The sequence below is a fragment of the Phlebotomus papatasi genome, chromosome 1, assembly GCF_024763615.1.
Source record: "Phlebotomus papatasi isolate M1 chromosome 1, Ppap_2.1, whole genome shotgun sequence".
NCBI classification, from domain to species: domain Eukaryota; kingdom Metazoa; phylum Arthropoda; class Insecta; order Diptera; family Psychodidae; genus Phlebotomus; species Phlebotomus papatasi.
This window is the reverse complement of record NC_077222.1, coordinates 111,390,982-111,415,238: the sequence shown is the minus strand read 5'-3', so window position 1 is coordinate 111,415,238 and position 24,257 is coordinate 111,390,982. Positions and strand designations below refer to the sequence as shown.

Here is a 24,257-nt window from a genome sequence, read left to right as displayed (position 1 = left end):
GGACGCGGCCAAGTGTTCGCAATTTTTTCAGACAAACACGTGGGTACTAGCACAGACTGGTAAACTCTTGATAGACTGAAATAGGACCTGTTGGCTTTCAGCAGCCGTGCGCGGACTTCTGTTGAGATGTTGTTGTTGTCTCTGATTGTTGACCTAAGTAGATGAAGGAGTTAACAACTTCAAAGTTGTAGTCCCCTATCGGGAACCTTTTTGGACCTATGCTCTTCGTAATTATTGCCGGATTTGCTGCTGACGAAGCCACTATATACTTTGCTTTGTATTTATTTTTCTGTAGCTCCACACTTCGTGTCGCTTGCTCAATCTGGATTAAGGGTTTTGTCAAGGATGAGGGCAGTGTAAGCCTAAAGGCATCGCACGGTTCATCCTTTAAACGTACCGGTTCAACCGTACTGTTTCATAAAAAAGATTCTCGCGCACTCATTCATTCATACCATATTTCCAACAGAAATTGTTCTAAATTTAGATTTATATAAAAATGTTCTAAGCTGATTGGATCAACGCACCACCCACACCACCCACTTCATGAGGTGAACCGGGTAAACCTATTTGAATTTCCTTGTATTTACATAATTTTATAGTAATGTACGGGTAATTTTAAAGTAATTTTCTGGTCAAATGTCTTTGTTTATAATATCGATATATTATTCTCCACTCTCTGTAATATAAGTTGAATTGAGGCAGTTTTGAAATTAGGCTTTTTATACTATTATGATTTTTTTAAATTCTTTATTTTGATGCATTTTGCTTCACAAATGGTTAGCACAGCTAAATTATATCATGGTAAAGCTTAGTTTCTTTAAAAACAGGAGAGAAGAGCTCTATTTTAAAACTGCGCCAATTCAAAGGTACCCCAATTCCCCCCAACATTTTGATAATATAATTGTTATATGATTCGTCTTTTGGAATCCAAAATACATACCTACATCCTACGATAATAAACCTGTAAAAAGCTATTTCTGCTATCACTATAGTTGGTTCCAGAAAATCTAAGCTACCACAAGCCTATCTGAGCTTATCACTGTCTTTGAAATACCACGCTTTAGCTTGGGATGTGCTTTTTCTCCTTCGCGTCCAGATTTTCCGTGGGGCATCCCTATAAGGGCTTTGGTGTGGGTAAGATTGTAATTATGGTGTGTTTGGGAGTGAGCGGCGGAAGTGAAGTTGAGCACCAGCCTGTTTGCCAACTTCCGGCCACATAGACAATCTCTAGCGTTGTCAGAAGCACCAGAAAAGTCTGGCCTGCCAATTTCTAGCAAAAGTTGATAATGGCCCTCTGTTTTGTTTCCCCGGAGAGGAGACTCATCAGGAGATCACTTTGAACTCTCATCTCTCTGCCACAGCAATATCTCATTTTCTGGGAGAGAAAGAGGGAAGTTTTTCGAGCGTGCTGAATGAGTAATTTGGCGCTTCGTTTCATTTAATTGAATTTAGCGTTAAAATTTACTCAGATATAACTTTTCCACCGGGAAAGTCAATAAAATCATTTTCTAGGGAAAATTCAATTGAAGGCATTGCCAATAAGCCCCTTCCTACTGCATCTCCCTTTTTTTTATACCATGCAAATTGCCATCGGGATTCGATGATTTTTCCTGGGATTCTTTTGTTGCTTTGACTGCAAATGGGTAGGTGTGTCACACACTTAATTCTCCAGAATCGACAGTGAGTGGAAAATGCCATCGGGCGTGGTTTTCAGCCTCCAGGATCCCTCTATTTTTTTTTTGCCAATCCACCGCCAAGGGTTAAATTGCTTGTGATGAAGGGGTTTTGCATGGAATTTTGCTCGCTTCAAAAACATGCTGCGAGAAATTCAATTTACGGATTTCCGGTGGCTTCCCGGGTTGTGCGTCAACAGGAGCATTCTGGCTGTCTGGTTGCCATGGCAAACAATGAAGGCATCCTCTCTTGGATGCTGACAACAGGAATCGTCTACCGTTTCTGAGACGTTCCTGCCCCAAGGAATTACTCAACTATTGAGAAATTGACAAGATGTTATTTTTGATGGATTTTCAAAAGAGGAAATTGCATTCAAATTTGACGAATCTTCGTCTAAAATCTAAACTTTTAGCTTTTATACTCTTTGTTGCCAGTATTTGCAATGAAGGCAACAAATTGTAGGAGACGGCAGGCTATTTCAATTTTATTTTTCTCTTTGTAAAAGATAAAACTGAAATTTTAGCCCGATATCTATTTAAATATTAAAATTTTAAGATGATCTATAGTTCCTTAACATTTAGACACTCTATTTTTGTGTTTTATAGTTAATATAAATTTTAATAGATAGTTTGAGACTTTTATAGAATGTGAGTTTGATTAGTATATCAGTGATACTTTAAAACTTTTTCAGATTTGGAAATTTTGAAGTCAGTCTTGAATTTTAAAGAAGTTGATTGTTACGGAAAATACGAGCGAAAGAGACCTCAAACTTTACATCAGCTGCAAGCTGATGGGCTTATCACTAGCTTTAAAAACTAGTAAGTTTTATCAATTAGATTGTTTGAAATATATTGCATTTGTTCATATTTAATTTACAGAATTCATTTTACTTCGTCTTCTTAAGAAAATTATAACGATTCGTTTTTATTTATTGCACTACCATATTTATCATTAATTGGCTATCGGGCGATCCCATTTTTACCTGTTTTACGGTATTATTCTTTTAAAAAATTAGCAAGAGAAATCTTTCTCATGAACATTCTTTTTAGCACATAACTGCTCTCATGTACTCTTCTGCGTTATCAACTTTTCATTTTGGTGGTTTTGGAACACGACGAAGACTGGGGAAAACACTCGTGACATGAACCAACACAAAGAAAACTCGATTACGCATGTTTATAATGTTTATAATGAGTAAAAATGAAAATGATTCGTAATTTCTTAATTTTCCTTTTGAAATTAATATCTCACTACTTTCCAATTTTAATTTTTTTTTAATAATAATAATAATAATACTGGTACAACATTCAATGAAGGAACTAGGCCAACTAGGCCTTCGCGCAAAGGGATGGATTTCTAGACACGCATTAGGGGAGACTGATTTAATATAAGTAGCTAATAATTGATATCTTCTGCACGGAAAATATTTCAAAAATAGGGCTAAAAATTTCGATATTTTTTTTATTTTCTAAATTCCTTGTTCAAATTCTAACAAACTTGCGGCATTGAAGAAGACATATGGAGGCTATTTATGGAAAAAAATTTAAGTCGCTATCTTATTTATATTGGAAGATATTGAATTTTAAAATTTTCGATTTGTGCCTTTTTGCCCCAGTCTCCCCTATTATTTTTTCCTATACGGGATGAGGTTGTCAGTCCTGTGCCCGTGGAATCAAATGAAGTGAACCACACTGGATGCAATCCGAACACCTATTACGTCAGAAAATGTCTGTTGACCTAAAGGGGATTCGAACCCGGGACACTTGAATCATAGAGCGAGTGCTCTACCACTTGACCCATTGAGTGCCCCTTTAATTCTTTTATTTACCATATTGTTTACCATCTTTACCATAGAACTTACCAATTTCCTTCAGGCCTTAATAGCATTAAAAATTGTATTTAAAAAATATTTTAAAACATATTTGTGTAAAATAAATTTGGAAATAAATAGATTGCAAAGAGTTCCATCTCTAGTGCTCTATGTAAATCGTTCTTTGCGTATTTTTTAGTCAGGTTATTAGAAAACCATTTCCGAAAGGAAAAATTAGTTATTAAATTATTTTTTTGTGAATAATTGTTAAATTTTGATTAATTTACTCTTTATAGCCATGTGTGGACGAAATATACAGCTAGGCTGCCTCTAAATCACATTCGAAAATAAGAGAAAATTTAAGTACCGTTTTCGAAATAAAAGTATTGGTTTTCAAGGGAAAAACCGGGTCTGGAGGAACAGGGAAAAAACATATCAAGGTGATTTTGACTTATAAGTCAGGGGGAGAGGGTAGCTTCCGAAAAACGGAAGTTGATATCTCTTACCGTTTGACCTCTAGCTCGGCAACAAACTTTCGTATAAATAAAAAATCAATATTCTGAAAAGAAAAACCAATTATGAGTACTTTGTTATAGGTCATTTAACTTCAACTTAAAGAAAAATGGTTCTCGCTAAAGCTATAAAAGAGTATATTTTCTATAAAAATCTAAAAATTTGAAATACTTTTCCCCGTGTTCCCCTTACTTACCCCTTATTTCTTCAGGTTAGAAAGAAAAAATATTTCTGCAAAGTGTATTTCCTCATTAAATATTGTTGCAATAAATATTTTCCTTTTAAAAAAATTATATCAAATTTGTGGTGACGGCTATTGTAATTAGGCGAGAATTAAATAACTCAATTAATTATGTTTGTCAAATAATTTACACTATTCATTTGCAAACAATTTGATGTGATCAAAAAATTAAGCTAAAATTTTCCATAAAAAGTTTTTGTTCCCGCGCTTTCCAGCGATATGAGCGACAGCTTTAAGCAAATTTTTATATTCACCACATATTCACCATTTAATCACCACTTATTCACCACATACTCACCACTTATTCTACACATACTCCCACTTATTTATACATATTCACCACTTATTCACCACTTTTATCAAAGACGCAAATGAAGAATTCACCACTGACTAAAGTTTGCATTTAAACATCTTTAACACCGAATTGACAGAATTGACAATGCAAATTCTTCGTTCATTTCTGAGTAGAGATTTCAGAATGGTAAATTGACTCTTGCCTGGCTCTCGATTTCATTTAGTGTTTTGATAGAGCTTCGCAATCGCATTTCACCCATTAAAACGGAAAGTGTTTATTTTTAGAAGTGTTCTTCAGTGATTCGGACACTCGCGGATATGCCTATGTCATCCAGCGAATTACTAAGTGTCGTTTTGCCGAAATAGATGCCCCCAGGAGTGAGATAGTTGCCCGTGATTTTGAGAGTTCCGTGAGTTTGGGGCCCAGTGAGTGTGCCTGAGTGTTGCCCAGGAGTCCTGGGTGCTTGTGTGGTGTAGATGTGGAATCCTAGGAGTGGATATGGTGGCTCTGGACATGAAGAAGAGTGTTTCGGTTCAAGTGGACAGTGACTTTGCGCTGCTGCTGCCGGAGGGACTCTACGAGATTAAGAAGATGGAGCCCCGCTCCCGACAGCGATCCATCGTGGTCGTCTGTGTCTTCCTGGCCATTGCTGGAATGATCATTTTTGGATACTTCTGCAATGACCAAGTGAGTCTCCTCTAAAGGGCTAATCATTTCTCAACTGCTTTCCCCAATCTCAAAGTTGAGCATTAGAAACAGAAAGGATTTTTAATGGAATTTTAAGTTTAACAAACCAAATTTATAGTGTGAAATAATAACCATTTGTCAGTCGCCCACTATCAGCAAATATTCGTCTTTTATTTATTTTTTTAATTATTTGTATTGTAGAATATTTATCTAAAACATTTTTAGTATTTTAAATGCTGATTCCCAATAACACAAAAATTAACGTTTTTTATTGATCTTTATTTAAATATGTTTATCATTTTGAGAGTAAATCTTTATTAAAATGACATTAGTAGATTGATTTGGGAAGACAAAAAATATATTTTTTCAAAAACATTTTAAATTAATGTTCTTTATATGTAAGGGAAGAGTACCCCGGATCGGAATGTTAAGGGATATGCTTCATATTTAGTTGAGAATACAATCCTCAAAGCACTATTTGGTATTTTTATGTATGCTAATTGGTATATTAGTGATCCCTTGAACTATATCTGCGCATTCGAATTTTTAATTTTCACAATAAATTATTAAAAAAAATATGTGTAATTGCAAACTTGTACCCTGTACCTCGGATCGTCACGAATTTAATCTGGTGTCTACCGAAAATTGGTTTTATAAATTAAATCTGAGCCAATGCAATGCATTCTTGTGAGAGTTAAAGGCTAAAAAGTAGCTAATAATTTTTAAAAATTCTGACGATCCGAGGAACACTGCTGATCGCTGGTGCTCTTCCCTTATTTTTATTTATTTTAACAGCCTTGTGCGAAAATTTAATTTAAAAATTTAAATTGAGTTTAAGATTTAAACTAAAAAGAAAAAAAATAAGCAAATAAAGTACAATTTACGTTTTAGCGAGGACACTTCTAAAGAAAAGAACTTTAGCTGTTAGCTTACTCCATTGAAATGATATGAAACAAGGCAATTTGCTTGTAGTAATCAATAGGTCATAAGTAGGTTGGACTTACCTATATTTCATGACAGTTACAGTGGACTCTCACCTATCCATGCAAGGGTATCCAAAACGTAACACGGATTAAGAAAATTTAAAGTCCAACAAATTTTTGTTTACTTTATGTTTTTTTGTTTAGAGTTTTTCGTACAGTTTTTTTTGCTCACCGTTTATCGCATTTTCGTTTTATTTCTTCAGTTGTCTTATATTATTTTCACCTAGTGCTACCAAGTATGAGATAAGGTAACACGGTAATTGAGAATTTTCGTAAGAATTGCAATGAAAATGCGTAAATTAACGAAATACGGTAAGGCTTTGACGGTGACTGTGAGCATTTTACTGTCAATGTGATTCTGCGCTAACCCTTAGAGATGGAGACAAAGGGTATAACATCTTTAACAGGGAGATAGAATGTGCCTTTCGGTGGTATCAGACTCTCTCTGGGCTGACAGTTCATTCAGAGTTGTCTCCTAAACTACACTATTAACAAGAGTTATCGTTGTTAGGACACCTCCACCAGTCATGTTACTGTGACCAATTTCCAAGACCGCGGATCAAATTTCTTATACTTTTCAGTATGATTCTAATTTATAAAAATAGAGATCCAGGTAGGAATGAAGAAAAGTCTGAATTAAGTCTTATCTTTCATACTTTACTTTTAAAAGGCTCTCTCTTATAGCGAGACTCTACTGTATATACTTTTTTAAGACTTCTCTATTTGAACCTCTTACGACATTTCGGAGATTTATTGTTTCCTTCCTCAGGCCTACAATGTTTGTGAACAAAAATAGGATTGCATAGTCCGGTTTATTATATTATGTAACCCGGGCATCAATCAATAAATTATTATTATTATTATTATTATTCTCATTATTACTATATATAGGATATTTTTTTCTCACATTTTCTAAATTATATAAAGGACTAACATGGATAGATATATCGTGTTTCTTGATTCTAAAAAATAATGTTGCCACTGATAACATAAAATATTTTGTAAAAGAGGATTGTTTTTTTTACAAATTTATGCAAAGGAACAAACGGAAGGTGTATTTGGCAATTTCATTCGTCCGCCAGATATCGTCGGTTGCCTCAGCAACTGTGCTAACTGCATCTGATTTGTGTCTGCATTCATTGCAAACGCCGCGCAGCGATGCGTTGCTTACAACGAATGCTGACACAAAGCAAATGCAGTTAGCACAGTTGCTGAGGCAACCGACGATATGTACATAGAAAAATCTAGTCCTTAGTTGAAGTCTACCACTTAGATATTACTGATGAGGTCTCAAGGTAATGCCCATAGCCGGGTATTAATTCAAGCCTTAACCGTCTTGACAGTATACACGTCTCTTATGCCTCTCACCCTGTTTCAAATGGGTTATTGCTAGTTCGACAACTTAAATTTTTAAATTAACCAAACAAAAATAAGATTTTAAGAATAGCCCAGAACTCAGGAATTCTTTTCTTTGGATTTTTTCAAATCGCAAAGGTCTGCGCTCTGACCAAAAGAGAGATTATGATGAGTTCAGAGGTGTCGGCACTCACGTCGGACTCTGCTAATGCCATAGGAAAGACATCTCAGCTGAATAATCCCGGCCTGAGCTATGAAGAAGTCTTGAATGACGACGACTTCCAATTTGACATGAATGCTCATGATGTGATGGTGTTCCTGCATATCCAGAAAACCGGTGGCACATCTTTTGGCAAGCATCTCGTACGTGATCTGGACCTCAAAGTAAGTATCAGGGATTGTTCTCATTTGCATGTGGTGACAAATCATTGAAGCGCGAAATAATTCACCTCTTGGGCCGATTTGAAGATGGCGAACAGAGACACAAAGGAAGGTTGGGCAGTGATTTCTCCACCCTCGATTGTCGCCCCCCTTCTCAATTTGTCTCCCAAGCGCGACTATAAATTAGAATTCAAGGCACAAATGCCATAAAATATCCGATAATCAGTTGCTAAATGAAGAGGAAGGCGTGATGAGGAGTAGAAAAAAAGAAGGGAACATTTAGTAATTCACGAGAGTGCCTTTTATTGTCTCCAACCGACTATTTTAAAACACTATCTCTCACACTCTTCACGCGATTTTCAGCATATTCTTGGTAATTTACGTGAAACTTTACTGCTCAAGCTCAAAGTGGTAGCCATGTATACAATCAATTAATTTTGAGTTATATACATTTCGGATATTTCATCTTTCAAAAAAAAAAAGCTCCAAAAATCAGGTCTCAATGGCTGAATTTTTAAAATTTTTAAATGAAAATTTCAAAAAAATACATTAGCTTATGTATTGTACTTTTACATGACTTAGAGCATGAATTACTTTTTTTTTTACAAAATTTTGGTTTATATTGGTTTGATTTAAATTTTACAAAAATACGTTCAAAAAATTTCTTTTATTATTCTCAATTATTTTAATTCATTAATAAAATCGGTAACTATTCGGTGATTGGTAGTTTATGGAAAATTCAATTGACTTCTGTTTAATCTTGAGATGATTTATGAACCAATAAGGAGTATTAGGTGTGATTCCTTCATAATCACACCTATTTAATTGTAAAAAGTCGAGAAAACTTGTGATTTCGAGCATTCAGCGAATTTTCTTTCAGTTTTTCTCTTCCGCCAGAATGCAGGAGGAATAAAACCGTGTAAAACAGGAAAAAGTGACGAGGCACTCGGAAGTAAAATTGTGCAGCAATTCCTCTTCAAAACAGTTTTTCCACTAAGACTATAAAAAACTTTCAATTTACTGCGAAATTTTTCCTCATAGTCTCACTTCAATGTTCCAATTTTCCATCCTCATGCTGAATCGTGACTCTCTCAGAATCAAATACTCAAAGTGTTACGTGAAAAGTCGAGATAGCACTTTCTTTTCGATTGATTTGAAAGTGATTCCTTCCGTTTGCTTTTCTGTCGATTTGGAAAGTTTTATGCACTTGAAGGATTTTCCAATTTTTCTCCATATCATATCTGGTGAAAAGTTTCTCTTTTTAATGGAATTTCAGTTGAGATTTGACGAAGTTTGTAAGTTTAAATTGATTTAAGATTCAGTGCGAAGTTTAGAAATTTTTTTTTCAAGCACCTATCTGCAATCAATCAATTTCAACTTCAACTTTATCGCAATTCACGGTTAAAGTGTTTTTATTATTAATCAAATAGACACTGCTGACCGTTGTTTGTTGACATTTATATTGATTGTTTTTGTTGAGAAAAAATATTTGTTTAAAAAAAAATAACGAAAGGTTAGGGTAAAGTGAGGTAATTTGGAACACTGAGAGAAATCCGAAAAAGTTAAAATAACATTCCGGAAATGTTAATTTTACCCTGCAGTATTGATCCGAAAACGGTGTAAATATTACCCTTTTAAGGTGTATTGAGGGTTAAAGTTACTCTTCTTTCATGTTGATTTTACCCTTAAAAGGTGTAAAATTAACATTAAAAAATGTTGATATATTTTTACACCTAAAAAGTGTTAAATTTATGAGGAAAAAATGTTAATCGCACCCTCTTTTTTTCTCAGTGAACCATTTATAATTTGGGACATTTGAGACTTTCTCACTGTTTCATATGAGCAAAGAGAAAATTTCAAATATCGCAAATGGTTCCAAATCACCTCACTTTACATTATATTTGGTTTAAAATTTGGAAAAGTAATTTTTTCTATAATTTTTCCACTTGGTTTCTAAAAACATACATCAGGCAACAAACTATTGACACCCATTGTAACTATTCGGACATTTTCTTCTTCGGTAATGGAATATTACCATTTTTTTTTATTCATTTAATTGGTTTTGATTTTCTCAATATTTATTATTTAAAACAGAAATTTGAAGCCTGCACATTGATAAGAAAAATCTTGTTTGATTGCATATAATCATAAAATAAGGTTTAGACTTGGGTTTAGAAATAATTATTATGCATTATTATTTTTATCACATAGAAAAAATAAACACAGAAATGAATTTTTAAAATTTTACATGTGCAAAAAAACAATTTTCTTTTGTTCTCCATTTAGTTTTTTCAAAAAGATTTATCAAATAAATTTCGTTCACTTCTCCTAGTCTCACAAAATATAAAATGGAAAGATTTTCTATTGTCTTTTATTACATCCTTCTTAGAATATTTAACCACAAATTCTTCAAAGAAATGACCCTTGATTTATTCATGATCCACAGTGTGATTTAGTGTTGGTAGAGTGACAATTTTGATCAAATTCTTCCGGTGTGAATGTCTCCTAAACGTCTTTTCTGTACCTCTTGAAGTTTATCTGACGAAATAAAATTTATTTTTAAAAAATTCATTGTAAAGTGTCATCGGGAATCCCTCCTCAATTGATCTAGGGCCATTTGTGAGCATAAAATATTCACACTATGTTGAGAGTTTTTGGCATTGGTGGAAGGAAAATGTGCGTGATGAAGACGGATGAGTTTTTAATAGAAGTGTCTCGTCGGTCGCATTTTCCGAATGCACATTTTCCCCTAAACTTTCGAATGCCAAACAAATCGACATGGTGTGAGTTCTTTTTATGCACCCAGAAATAGAGATGGGGCTCAAAAGAAAATAAATAGGAGCTTCATACCTCTCTCCACCTTCTCATGTCAATATCATGAAGGTTTGCGTGGAAAATTCATTACATTTGAAAAATTGTTTATGGAGCTTTGAGCATCGTAAAAGTGAATTAAATGCTCTTTGGTCTTCTTTTATTCTTTTTTCGTTTTCTTTTTTTTTCTACTGCGAAGGAAATATCCAGAGTGGGTGTGTATTTTACATAGGATTTGGTAGAAAAATGCCTTTGCGCCTGTAATTCAGGCAAATCTACATTTTACGTTTTCTTGGTACTAAGATTTCCTTAGCTTGAATACTACTGATTTGATTTAGTCATTCGTGAAGAGAAAAATAAGGGCCTTTATATGCCTTACTATTCTCTAGAAATGTCACACAGTTTACTTGAGACTATAGCGCCTCTAGTGGTGATTTTATCAACTTTACTAGTTCTAGAGAATTGTCTACCACTTAAAGGCCTTTGAGTTTTTCGTGGTGATGAATTATGGTACTATTAAAATAAAAAAATGAACATGGGTTTTCAGTACTTTACTGTTCTCAAATGCGTCTACATTATCGACTTTTTTTTATTGCTTCTTTTCAAGACTGTTTGGTGGTTTTAAAACACATCGTGTACTAGGGAATATAGTCGAGACAGGAACCAAAACACAGAGAAGTCGACAATGCATAAGCACTTAGGAACAGTAAAGTGCTAAAGAATGTTTTTTTCTAGCGCTATATTGTTCTCAAGTGCTTCTGCATTATCGACTTTTCTTTATGTGTCTTTAGAACACGAGAAAGACTGGGGAAAACACAAGGGAAGTTTGGAAGTAAGTTGTTCAAATTTGGAATACCGACACATTTTTTTTTTATTAAGGCCGCTACACATTGGCAGCAATTTTCGTCATAAATAGCATTTTTGACAGAATTTTGACTTTTTAATTTTTGAAGAAAATTCTTTTAATATGTAGAAGCCTTTAGAATCCATGGAATTCATGGAATCATTCATCAGATTCTAATAGAATCTCAAAGTGAATCCATTCAAGAATCACCACAATCAAATGGAATCACAGAATCCCACACAGGAGAAACAGTCAAGACAGGAACCAACACAAACAAAAGTCGATAACGCAGAAGAACATGAGAACAGTACAGTGCTAAAATAAAACATGTTCATTTTTCATAGGAATAGCACCATCAAGTCGTTTCAGACGAATGGAAAAGTACCAAAAATCGAAAAAGGATTTTCCCAAATTACTGAGGCAATGGTTTTAAGCATTCTTATAGCTCATTGGCTATAATCATTAAAAATAAATAGCATTAGGTCCTAAGCCTAAAATCATCATTCCGTAATGCAATTAATCACCATGGAAATTTGTGAGAAATTCCTTCTTGGAAAAAGTTTTCACCTTTCCCTCATTTCTTCAATCCAATTGAGACAAGAATTTCAGCACACATTTCTCTGAAGCACCAACTCCTCAACATAATATGTTTTCTAAATACACTGAGAAAGAATTTGGGAATCCTCTTGAGAATTTATATCACTTCTATTTTTTTCATTTTTCCCGAAGAAGAAATATTTCTTTCCCGGGGTTTTCCCTCCTCTTGAATGTGTTCCAACTTTGTGTGTGTGTTGAGATGGAAAAATGGTATAAAAGACACAGATTTATTTCCTCAAATTTTATTTACTTGTCTCATTTTGTCTCTTCCTGCTGAGGAAGAAAAAATCTTCCAAAATGATTTACCTTCCAATTTCTTGATGACTTTCTATGATATACCCAGCAATTTCTTATAAATATTTGGACTTTAAATATTGTACTTCAAATGGAATTGTATGAGGTGAAATGGTAGAAGATTGTTTTGCTTTCCACCGGCACGAAACCTCTCAAAAATTGTTTCTTGCTATCAAAAATTATTTATATTCCTTGCAATTTCGTGTGTTTATTTTGGCGCAGAGATGATAGCTGAAAAAATTTCCCAGAAAGTTTTGAAGCAAAAAAAAAAGCCAAAGATATGGGAAAAATTCTCGTAATGCTCCAATTTATAGTATTGTACCATTTTATCACGAAATCTACGCGGCAAGTAAACACAATCACAGTCTTTATTTTATTTAACTTATAGCACTACAGTTCATGCTGCTTTTTTTATACATGCTCAGTTTCTGGCCTCGAATTTATGGATTTTGTATCAAAAGAACTTAAATTTTTCTTTGATAGAATCTCCAGTTGTGCATGCCATGTTTATTTCGTTTTATTTTTTATCTTGTGGCGTCTTATTGTTTATACAGCATCATGCAAAGTATAATGGAGCAAATTGAGTCTTAATCATTCTTTCGTAGAAGAATTAAATTACTTTTAAGCAATTAAATATTTTGCAAGGGATTTGATTAAATTTTGAAATGAATATTTAAGTTTCGAAGATACGATTGATACTATCAGTACAGTAGAGGAGGACTTGCAGGCTTCGCATATACAATGGCTTCAAACACTTAATACTTTTCCTATATTCCTTTATTCAATATAACCTAATAGTAACATGTTATAATACCTAAATAGTTTAAAAGTCAAACATTTCCTGAAAAAATTAGGTCCGAATTATTAAAATTTGTTGAGTATCCTACCTATCGTAGTCTTTTGACCGAGCGCGCTAGGAATAAACATCAAAAACGGTCAGTAGGATCAAAACGGGTCAGTTAGTTTTCAAGGTAATAGAAAACGTGCTTTTACACTTTTTTTAAAATATCTCAAAGTTCGGAAATTTCCGAAACCAGCACCACTGATAAGCTCGTAACTCGTAAGCTTTTCTTTAATTCTGTCGCTTAATAATGGTGTAAAATTCATCTTTATGTGCTTTAGATTAGATTACAATGGGGGCAGGTCCTTGCGCAACCGCAGCACTCAGGCCTCCGTTTGGGCCCATTATGCATTTAAAATGTATCTATTATGCGTGCCAAAATTGCAGAAAAATTTGCGAAACGTAGTGACGCAAAGTCAAACACATCTGCGGTGACTAAATATAAATAAATCTCTTAATTTTTTTTTACTTAAAAATCTATTAGATTTTAAGACTAATCATGGGGACATTTTCATATTTGAAATTGAAAGCCTAACTTAAAATATGAGTACATAACCCTTTTGTTATGTAAAACATTGTAAATAGTAATAAGAAAAATTGGAAAAGTAAAAACTATTTTTTTTGAAAAACATCTAATTCCCACCTAGTCTATGATAAGTTTTTAAGTTGTAAATCTTTTTCTTTAATCCTAGCACTTGAGTCTAAGCATCATCCTTAAGTACTGGAATTAAAGTAAAGCTTAAAAGCAGGGGTCCAAAGTATCTACATTACTGATCTTTCCCAGAATACTACTTATTTTTTTTTAAATTTTGATTTAATTTGTTTAAAAAATCCACAACAAATAGAGTACAATCTTCTTACAATTCCGTGGCAAGAAAAGAAGATTTAATTTAAAAAAATACAAGTAAACTGAATTATAAAATATAAATAAAAAAATTAAATAGGAGAAAGAGAAAATAATTCACAAAACTCAGATTATAAATGTTTTTGAATTCCACGTACCTTAAATCTTTAAGCTTTTTTACCCCAAAATTCAAAAATGTCAAAAAAAAACTGCAATTCTGAAATAGAAGGCAAATGAAATTTTATTTATTCTGATTTGTCAAAACTTTTTTGATGATTTTACTGATTTTAAAGTTTTAAATTCAGATCAAACATTACTTGTATACTGATTGAAAAATTCACACTCTTTCTCTCATACGAGATTTTATAATCTTTTAGATGAGAATTGCAAATTTTTAATCTGTAGACAAAATTTTTAAATTTTCTTTCTATTTTTCTAATCAATGAAAATGTACCCGTACTAAGCAAAATTTTATTTTTCTGCTTTTCTGTTAGATACAGTGCTGTACATTTGGTAGAACTCTGAATTTCCGTTAGCACCAAGCTATTTTTTACAATCTCATTTTGTGATTTAATTTTAGATTATATAATTTTCAATAAAGTCTGTTAAGTGCATCAGTATTTCTCTCACCCATGTGTACTTAGTTGTATGCAGTATTCTGATTTGTTAGGCTATATGGATCATGTTGGAAAAAAAGTCGCGAATTCAGCGTTTGTCGTGGGATGGGATACTGTGAGAGAAATGAAAATGGAATTAACTTTTAAATTATCTCAAATTTTATATAATTAATGTTATGATGGGAAAAAGTGCAGAGTCAGAAAAGCTTTTCCCTCATTCCATTTTCCTACCATTTGGAAATATGATTCAAATTCCAATTATTGTTTTATTATTTGACTTTTCCGCAAATGAGAGAAATACTGATGCTATTACTTGTGAAATATGAGGCTCAAAAGTTGTGGCTAAAAAGGGGTGAAAATTGTATAAATGGGGGGATGTTCAACAATTTTGCCAGGAACTTGGGGATTTTCCAACCAATTCAAAATGCTATTTCACTTTGAAAACTCCATATGAGTTAGTCTGATTTAGGTTCACTCAATTATCTGGTAAAAGGTCTATATTTGGGAAAAGTTCTTAGAGAAGTACAAGGTTGTTAGTTGTTAGGCAAGGTATATAATAATCCTTTCTAAAAGCATCACTCAAAAGTTTTGATCTGTTAAGTGCAGGATTTGAATACAGTGGGAGCTTCTTTCATTCATGAGATATCTATTGTTCCCATTTGCTTATCCAAAAAAAATCCTGTCCATGCATTTTTCATTGTTCGAACTCATAGGGAAAGGAAAATCGATCAATTTTCTTTTATATCATAATTCCCTGCTTTTTTGTTAACGGCCTATAAGCCAAACGATATGAGATATCGTTTCTTTGGCATCGCGTGACCACCGTACGGAATTTTGAATTTTCTCAAATTCAAAATTAAATAACTTTAGAGAGTATAATGTTACAATCGATTTTGTTAAAATCGGTTTAATTTAAAAGGCCTTGAAATTCTCTCAACTTACATCCATCAACCAGATTAAAAAACAAAAAAATGCAATTTTACTTCAATTTATAATACACGTGTACTTTATTGCTATTTTCCATGTTTTCATTTGATTATATCCCACATTAAATGCTTGTAGTTTCAAAATCAATAACAAAGTAACATCGTCGAGCACTTTGCGAATTGTTTTTTGCAGTTGTTCGTTTTTTTTCTACATGATTTTACAGAATTTTTTTGATGTGGTAGAGTGTGCTCAAAATGAAAATGAAATAATTTATAGTCACAGGATTAATTTACTGTCAACAAATTTAAATGGAATCACAAAGTACTATCTCGATAAGGTAAATAAATCACTTCTTTCAATTTGATTTATTATCCCATCGGAAATGCCTCTGCCACTTGGGTTCTTTTGCCACTTTGCAGCTCCAAAATTGGTCCATAAAAAAAATGGAGAAGCTTCTCGGCAATTTAATGATAAAAGTGATAAGAAATGAAATGGAAATTCAAGTAAATTTTCCCAATTTTCACCCATAGCAAACACCAAAATGACATTTTTGATGAATATCAATTTATTGCAAATGCGTGATTGAAGTTTTCATTATCGCAGATCCGTGATAAAGTGTGACCTTTGGGATTGATTTTAGAGATAAAATAAATATAATAAATAAATTTACAGCTTCTCAGATCTCTGTGATGTGGTAATTTTAATTTTTGCAGTGCAATATTTTTTTAAATAAGTTAAAGATTAAGAAGAAAGTTTTCCTTAGTAAAACATGCGCTTTTGGAATGATTTTCCAGCTAAAAAGCTCATTTAATAAAACCACAACTGAGCTTTTCTCACTCAGCCGTTTAGGAGACATGCTCTTTTCATTATTTGCTTAAGCTCTCTCCTATAATGTCCAATATAATCCGTCTTTAAAGTATAAACTTTTGCAGTTGCAGCATCCGAAATGCTAAAATTTGGTTAAATTAGCATTAATTTTAAATGCACTTTAATCTACAATACTTGAAATTATTTTAGGCCACTTCAAGAATACTACAGTTCACAAAATCCTTGAACTCTTGATATCGTAATCCCCAATGAATTTAAACAAATAAAATTACTATCCGTAAAAGCTCCATACTGTTTCTTATATAAAATGGGGATAATCCGTAAGACAAGAAACAATCGTTAAAGTAGAAAGAATCAGTGCTTTTCCATCTAAACTTTAAGCTCACTCCAAGGCAATAACCACACTCGGAAATCATCCCAAATGAAGATGGTAATCTGTTTTTCTCGCTGAACAATCCCTTTTCCTTCCTAAAAGCCCACACTGTTAGACCTTGTTCTGGAGAAATCATCTTTACTTCGTGTAGTCCAATTGTATAAGTTGTAATTGACTTTTAGACTCAAATACACCATTTTGGTGATTCATTTAATTATTTCTTACACTAGGAAAATGTAAGATCCATGAGTGCCATTCTAATGCTACATAATAAAATATTTACACAATAAAACTTGTAGAAAGAAAAGAAATCTTTATCTTGAACATTTCTTTAGCACATAAGGTGGCTGCAACGTGCCTTTAAACCTTTAAGGCCGAGACGCTTTTTTCTGATTGAAAATCAATAATAAAAAAGAAACTAATAAACAAAATTAATTAAATGTCTTACATCTAGCCTTAGCCAATCCAACAGAGTCTGATTCGATTTATTTTTTGCTTCTATGAACGATAGGGGCAAAAATAGCATAAAAATTTAAGTAATTTTTTCTGGCGATAACAACGAATGATAATTTTTACTCTAATGAAAAGTATTATGTATAAGTAGTCTACTTTCTATTCCCAAAAGGGTTCTGCTTAAAAAAATTGAAAATTTAAAAATTAATAAAAATAATTTATTTATTTAAATAGTTGAGGATTTGCAAAAAAATATCCTAGATTCTTATTAGAACCTTTTGCTTTACGATTACGTACAAACATTAGAAATAAAGAACTTTAGGTAGTCAGGAAAAATTTTCTCTATGGGCTTCGGGTAACCCAATCGTCCTTAAAGCTAGTCGCGAGTTGAGCTTCTCGCGCTAGTTTCCTCCAGTCTTGGTGACTTTGCGTCATCTCCCTCCAGCACCTAAGCACCCTCAGCTGTTTAAGGACACTTCCTTCTATATAGTTTTCTAAGACGTCCTCTCATCCTTGTCCTTTTCCTTGTGCGTCCGAATATGGTACTGTCACTGAGCAAAGTTTCCCTTACTGGGCAATAGATCCGTCTCAGCATTCGTCTCTCGAAGATCAGTAGCAATGGGTCTCACTATGATTTTTAGGGTTTTTATGATCTTCGGTGACCGGGAGACGTTTTAAGAACGGAATACTGTTGACAGAACATGAGAGCACCTATTCCCAGCTCCAATCCGTCATGTGCAATTTAGTACATGACTGTTCTCAAATACTCCTCCATAATGGATTTTTCTTTTTGGTGGTTTCTATCAGTTTGGTTCTTTTGGAAGTGGGGAAAATAGTCCATAGGGAAAAAGGAACACCTATCGACACTAAGAATTTATCATGCCACACTTATCGACACTTTCAATACCGATTTAGGATATGAAATTTAAACATCTCTTTTTATAAGAAAAGGTAGATTACAGAAAAAACATTATATTATTTGCAATTTACCAGATACATTGAATAAATTTCATCATTTTGACAAAGGTGTCAATAGGGGTTCCCTGCCAAAAAAAGTCGACAATACAGTAGTACTTGACAACAGTCATGTGCTAAAAAATATTTAAAATTAATATTTCCTCCTTTTGACACTCAACATGTTTTTTTAGCACTTCGTTGTTCTAATGTGCTTCCATTTATCGATTTTTTTTACATGGTAGTTTTAAAATTAGGGAAAAGAGTCGATACAGGAACTAGTAAATGAAAAGTCGATAATAAAGAAGTACTTAACACAGTCATGTGCTAAAAAAATATTCGGGACAAATATTTCTTCTTTTTTAGCACTTAACATGTTTTTTTTAGCACTTTACTGTTCTAAAGTGCTTCTAATTACTTATGTTTTTTTGTATTGGTTTCTGCCACAACTGTTTGGTGCTTTTTAAATTGGAGGAAACAGTCCACATAGGAACTAGTATAATGAAAAGTCGAGAATACAGAAGTACTTGAGATCAGACATGTGCTAAAAAATATTCAGGATAAAGAATTCATTTTGTTTTAGCACTTAACATGGTTTTTTAGCACATTACTGTACCCAAATGCTTCTATGTTATCGACTGTTCCTTGTATTGGTTCCTGTCAGGACTTTTGGGAGGTTTTAGAACACGACGAGTACAGGGAAAAACAGTCGATACAGCAACCAACATAGAGGAAAATTGATAACCCAAAAACACTTGAGAACAGTAAAGTGCTAAAAAACATGTTCTAAAATAAAAATTATTTAAAGAAAGAATGCACGTTTATACACAACGGATTAGTGTTAAAATATATGAAAGAGTTAAGTTTGGCTTTTACTGTGTGGAGCTTCCTTTGTGACCAGGAAGTTGGTGAATTTTGTATGGGTGAAAAATTGACTTTCACAATTTAACTTGTGTTTAACCCACTCTGAATGTCAATTGGGGAAGCATTATATAAAGTTCCCCCCCCCCATCCAAACTTTTCTGAAATTTCTCTCTAGGGCTTTTGGGAAGCCTGATGACTTTTGCTAGGAAAAGTTGGAGACTGACAATTGTGTGATTTTGGGGGTGGATGATCAAAGGATGAGCTCAAAGAGGGATTTGTTGACACTGGAGCCAAGTATATATTCTCGCAACAATTGCTCTTTGGTGGTGCAGATAACTCGATATGTGATAAGAATACACAGATTGAAACTCCTCCATCGCACTTTCTATTTTCCAGATTTTGTCAATTTTCCCTGGTGGATCGCATTGTTGAAATCCCCTAAACTTGGTATGATTGTCATTCTAAAAGGTGGCAGAAAAAGCATTCGTATGGAAATGGAGGAGAATCAATTCTGGCAGTTGGGAAAAGCTCACATGAATTTATATGTGGGGAGATTTGTGAGGCCTTTTTTTGTAGTCCCTCGAGGGAAGCTGGAAAATTTAATTTCCTCCCGGAACACTAAAACACTCTGACGAAACAAGTGTGAATAGGAGATTTGGCGAGGACATAAAGCACAACAATATTGCAAAAGTTCTACACTAAGAGCTTTAGAGAGAGTTGTACATGGAAACAGTAATAATAAAATACATTTCATATGTATTTATTTTGCACGTAATTTATTTGAGAGAGACAACGTATACGGCAAATAAAAAAGTTTCTATTACACTTACTTTTTATACGATTTTCCTTTTGGCAGTTTATTAGATTATGTCTTCATATTCTGAGAAAATGCTTTGGTATCTTGAAATATGTAATTCCTATTTTAGTTTCATTATATTGTATGCCTAATTTTCTAAAACTTTGAATATTAAAAATGCTTTCAAGCTTTACGTTACTATTTTAATGAAAAGGGGAAATCTTTCACCTAAACATTGTTTTTAATACAAGACTCCTGTTCTACGTTATCGACTTCTTTGATTTAGCTCCTGTCATTACTGCTTAATGGTTTTAGAACATGACGAGGGCTGGGGAAAACAGTCGAGACAAGAATCAATACAAAAAACATTCGATTGCGTAGAAGCATTTGGATGCAGTCATGTACTGAAAAGCATGATCAGGAGAAAGATTTCTTCTTTGCATTTTTTCTTAATGGTTTTCAAAAACCATTATCCAATCACAAAACGTGTTGATGAAATCAATATTTAAAAGTTTGATTATTTTGTAATTTTTTTGACTGGAAAAATCTAACCCAAATAGCTTTGTAGAAGAAATTTTCTATTACAATTACAGCTCTCAGCAGTGTTGCCTTAAAAAAAAAAATTCTATTCTAAATTTTCTACTCGCAGTATTTATTACACAGTAGCAAATTTCAAGTAATATAACATTGCAGAATTTAAAATTTACTTTTAAAACCGTGATGTGCGGTGCTTAAGGGTAAGCTCAAAAAGGAACCAAGAGATATGGAGATACATTTTAATATACTCAAAAGTGGTTTATTGCTCATCCGCTGGATCATTAATTTAGTATATACCCTTTTTGCACTCCCGTGGATAAAATCTCATCACGCATTTTTCCACTGGGTCATTCAATGGGTGAAAATGGGCCAAAAAACTGCCAGAATAATGTACGAAAAAGGCATTGAAAAGAATGAATGAAAATTCGTTGTGAAAGCTCTTAAAAATTCTCCTATCACTCTCAATGAAATTAAGTCTGTCAGTAGATTAAAAAATTAACGAGCACTCCTCTCGTAATGCTTTTTTATGAGCTTCAACTAATTCTTCTGCAATTGGGTTTTATTGTTTTCACCATGAACACACTGAAAACTTTTGTTTTTCGGATAGTTTTTCATTTGCTGAATGTATACTAAAATAGTACATTCACATGATATTAAGTTTGCTTCCGAATTTATGGAACTGTGCAATGGAAAAATTAAATATTTTCTGTGAAATATCATCTTAAATTTCCGTTGTGGCTAAATCGAATAAGGAAAATGGAAAAATACTACTAAAAACTTTCAATTAAGGTTAGGGTAAAGTGGTACAAGTTGGACAGGGTTTTTTTTCTTGATAAATTTAGTACTTCATTTTTATTTGTATATTTTTAATGATTTAGTTTTAAAATTAGGTTCATTGTGCTTAAAAACAAATTTTGTACTGTATTTATCAAGAAAAAAACCATGTCCAACTTGTACTGGCGAATTGTCCAGCTTGTAACACTATGTCCAACTTATATCACTTTACCCTATATGGTCACCAGAAAGTAAAATGACCTTTTTCAAAATGATTTGTCGATTTTAACAAATTATCTTTTGCTGAATGTATTCCATTAATAAGTAAAACAAGACATTTTGCAAAATACGATTAGTAAAAAGCTCAAATGTCCCAAATTGTAAATGGTTCCAAATTACCTCATTTTACCCTAAGCAAAATATATACCACATTCTCAATTTTTAATATTTATTTTAATTTATACTTTTTTCCAAAATACAAAATTCATGTTATCTTCTTTTATCTGTCTTCCATTTTTCCATTAAATGGCACTAATTTCTTTCAAGTTTCCTTTCTCTATTAAATGTTATTAAACTGTTGAAATTGTTTAGAATCCACATTATTTTGAATTTCAAAAATCTGGGATACAATTTCCCAATATTAACTATCTATGGCATTGTGGACGAAATTTCCTGAACTATTTATTACACCTCTCACAATGAAATTTCACTACCGACCGCAAAAGCTCATCAAAAGCCGCCAAAACTTAGGCCAACATATTTTCACGCCAAAATGCCCAGGTGTTGCATTAAAATTTTAATAACATTTGCGCTTCATTTGCCAGCTAAATTTTCAATTTGTGTCCAATAATCAAATAATTTATCGATTAGATATCAAGGCATCGCGTAGATTTTAGCATTTTTGCGTGTAGTTATGTTGAGATTTTAACTTGACATGCAACGAGTGTTGTGGAGTATTTTCTCGCGTGTGGAAATCACCGGTTTCCGGTGAAAATTGTATTAGGGGAGCTGACTCTCTCTCTCTCTGGAGTGTCTGGATTGAGAGTGACATGGAGAAAATTGCGAAAATGTCGTGCAGTGAAGAGAAATGTTGAGCTGTCGAACTTCACATGGTTAATTGCACTGCAACAACCTGAAGTCTATTCTATTACAGAGTAATTGGGGTTTATATGCATTGTCTTTATTGTTTTGTCAATTTACATTATAAGAAAGTAGAAGAAAATTGCAAAGTTAAAGTTGATTCTATTCATTAATTAAGGCCTCAATAAGTACTTACTAAGGACTTATTTTATGCACTTGCTCACAGGTAACTATAGGTAGTTAAATTTATTCATCAACAATGCTTTCGAAGTACAGTTTCGTTTTACTGAGATCCCGTGTAGTTTTCAGCGTCCACTGCCGTCTTAGCGTTGGTGACCAACCTCCAGAGCAAAACAAAGCAAAAAAATCTATACCCAGTTACAAAATGATTTCTTTCACTTTCAATCGAAACATTGTCTTCATGATATTCTGATTATGTATTATTTATGGCCCAATTGAAATGTTTTATACCACAGAACGTGTTGCTACATAATAATCAAAGGAAAATTTGCCTTTGTTGTTTACGACATCCTGCTTAATTATTCACTTAACGAACTTTTGCTGCAATTTCTGAAACTCTTTGACAATCTTTTTCAGCTATGTAAAAGTTTTTGTTTCTTGTTGTCTCTTGAAAATCGTGCCCATTGCAAAAGAAAACTTCTTATTTGAGCATAGTTAGAGAATAGTAAATAAACTGCCAAGCTTATTGGACACTTGTGACTCGTTTTTAGCGTCCATGTACGTGCCAGAGGCGGAAAAAGCGCTGCCACTGCTTCCGGCCGCATCGTAATGAGATTTGGCTTTTTTCGCGTTATTCCACGGGCTGGAAATGTGGCCTTCATGCCGACTGGACCGAACTCACGAGCTGTGTGGACCAGGAATTGGATAAGAATGAGGGGGAGACGACAAAGAGACGATACTTCTACGTGTCTCTCCTGAGGGAACCAATTGCAAGGTATCTCAGTGAATTCAGACACGTTCAGCGGGGAGCCACGTGGAAGACTTCCCGACACTGGTGCCTGGGTAGGCAGGCAACTCCTGCTGAGCTTCCACCGTGCTATTCCGGTGAGTATGCGATAATGCTTTTACTTCAAGTCTTCCCTCTTACTACTTGGCACATGACTCTGCAGGTGAGAACTGGATGGATGTACAGTTGGATGACTTTGCAGCATGTGAAAGCAATCTGGCAGCTAATCGGCAGACCAGGATGCTCTCTGATTTAGCCCTCGTGGGTTGCTACAATAAGTCATCCCTGCCACCGCACGAAAGGGACCGCATAATGCTGGCCAGTGCAAAGAGGAATCTCGCCTCAATGGCCTATTTTGGTCTGACGGAGTATCAGAAGATGTCTCAGTACATCTTCGAGGAGACTTTCAATCTCCGCTTCGCCATTCCCTTCGAACAGCACAATACTACAGTATCCACGACGACAATGAATGATCTGACCCCGGAACAGAGGAGACGAATTGAGCAGCTCAATTCACTTGACATTGAACTCTATGCCTTTGCCAAGAGGCTCCTCTTCCAAAGGTGTGTGCCCTTTTTTTATTCCCCCGAGAATTACCTCATTAAATCATCTTGATTTCAGTGAGGAAGAATATTTATTTGGGTTCTAAAGTCATTTGGTTCATTTGATTTCAAGGGGTTAGTCAGTTGAAACTTATAGCTCCTTATAACACCTTTTCAAGCGGCTATATTTTTACTCCAGGGGAATTCTAGGACGCTCTAGAAATGTATATGACAAATTTCGTAAAAATCTTAGGAGAGCTTCAGTGAAAAAGTGATTCTGTAACCGTGATATTATCATATGGCAATGTCAGAAGTCACATACTTGAGATTTCTGGAAATTTAAATGGCAATGAATATTATAAACCTAATCGACC

The 24,257-nt window shown here is 33.7% G+C and overlaps 1 protein-coding gene across 6 annotated transcripts in view; it reads left to right on the top strand.

Annotated features, from left to right (window-relative positions):
• Positions 1–4,693: 4,693 nt before the first annotated feature.
• The window catches only part of LOC129799271 (heparan-sulfate 6-O-sulfotransferase 2), a 36,126-nt gene continuing 16,562 nt past the window's right edge, over positions 4,694–24,257 (top strand). For all 6 annotated transcript variants that reach the window (XR_008751497.1, XR_008751496.1, XR_008751500.1 and 3 more), the window contains exons 1-4: positions 4,694–5,220; positions 7,698–7,943; positions 23,106–23,439; positions 23,505–23,904. Coding sequence is in view for 1 of the 6 variants with exons in the window: in XM_055843016.1 (XP_055698991.1) it covers positions 5,032–5,220; positions 7,698–7,943; positions 23,106–23,439; positions 23,505–23,904 (1,169 nt within the window). In the remaining 5 variants the exon portion in view is untranslated. The remainder of the gene's footprint in view (positions 5,221–7,697; positions 7,944–23,105; positions 23,440–23,504; positions 23,905–24,257) is intronic.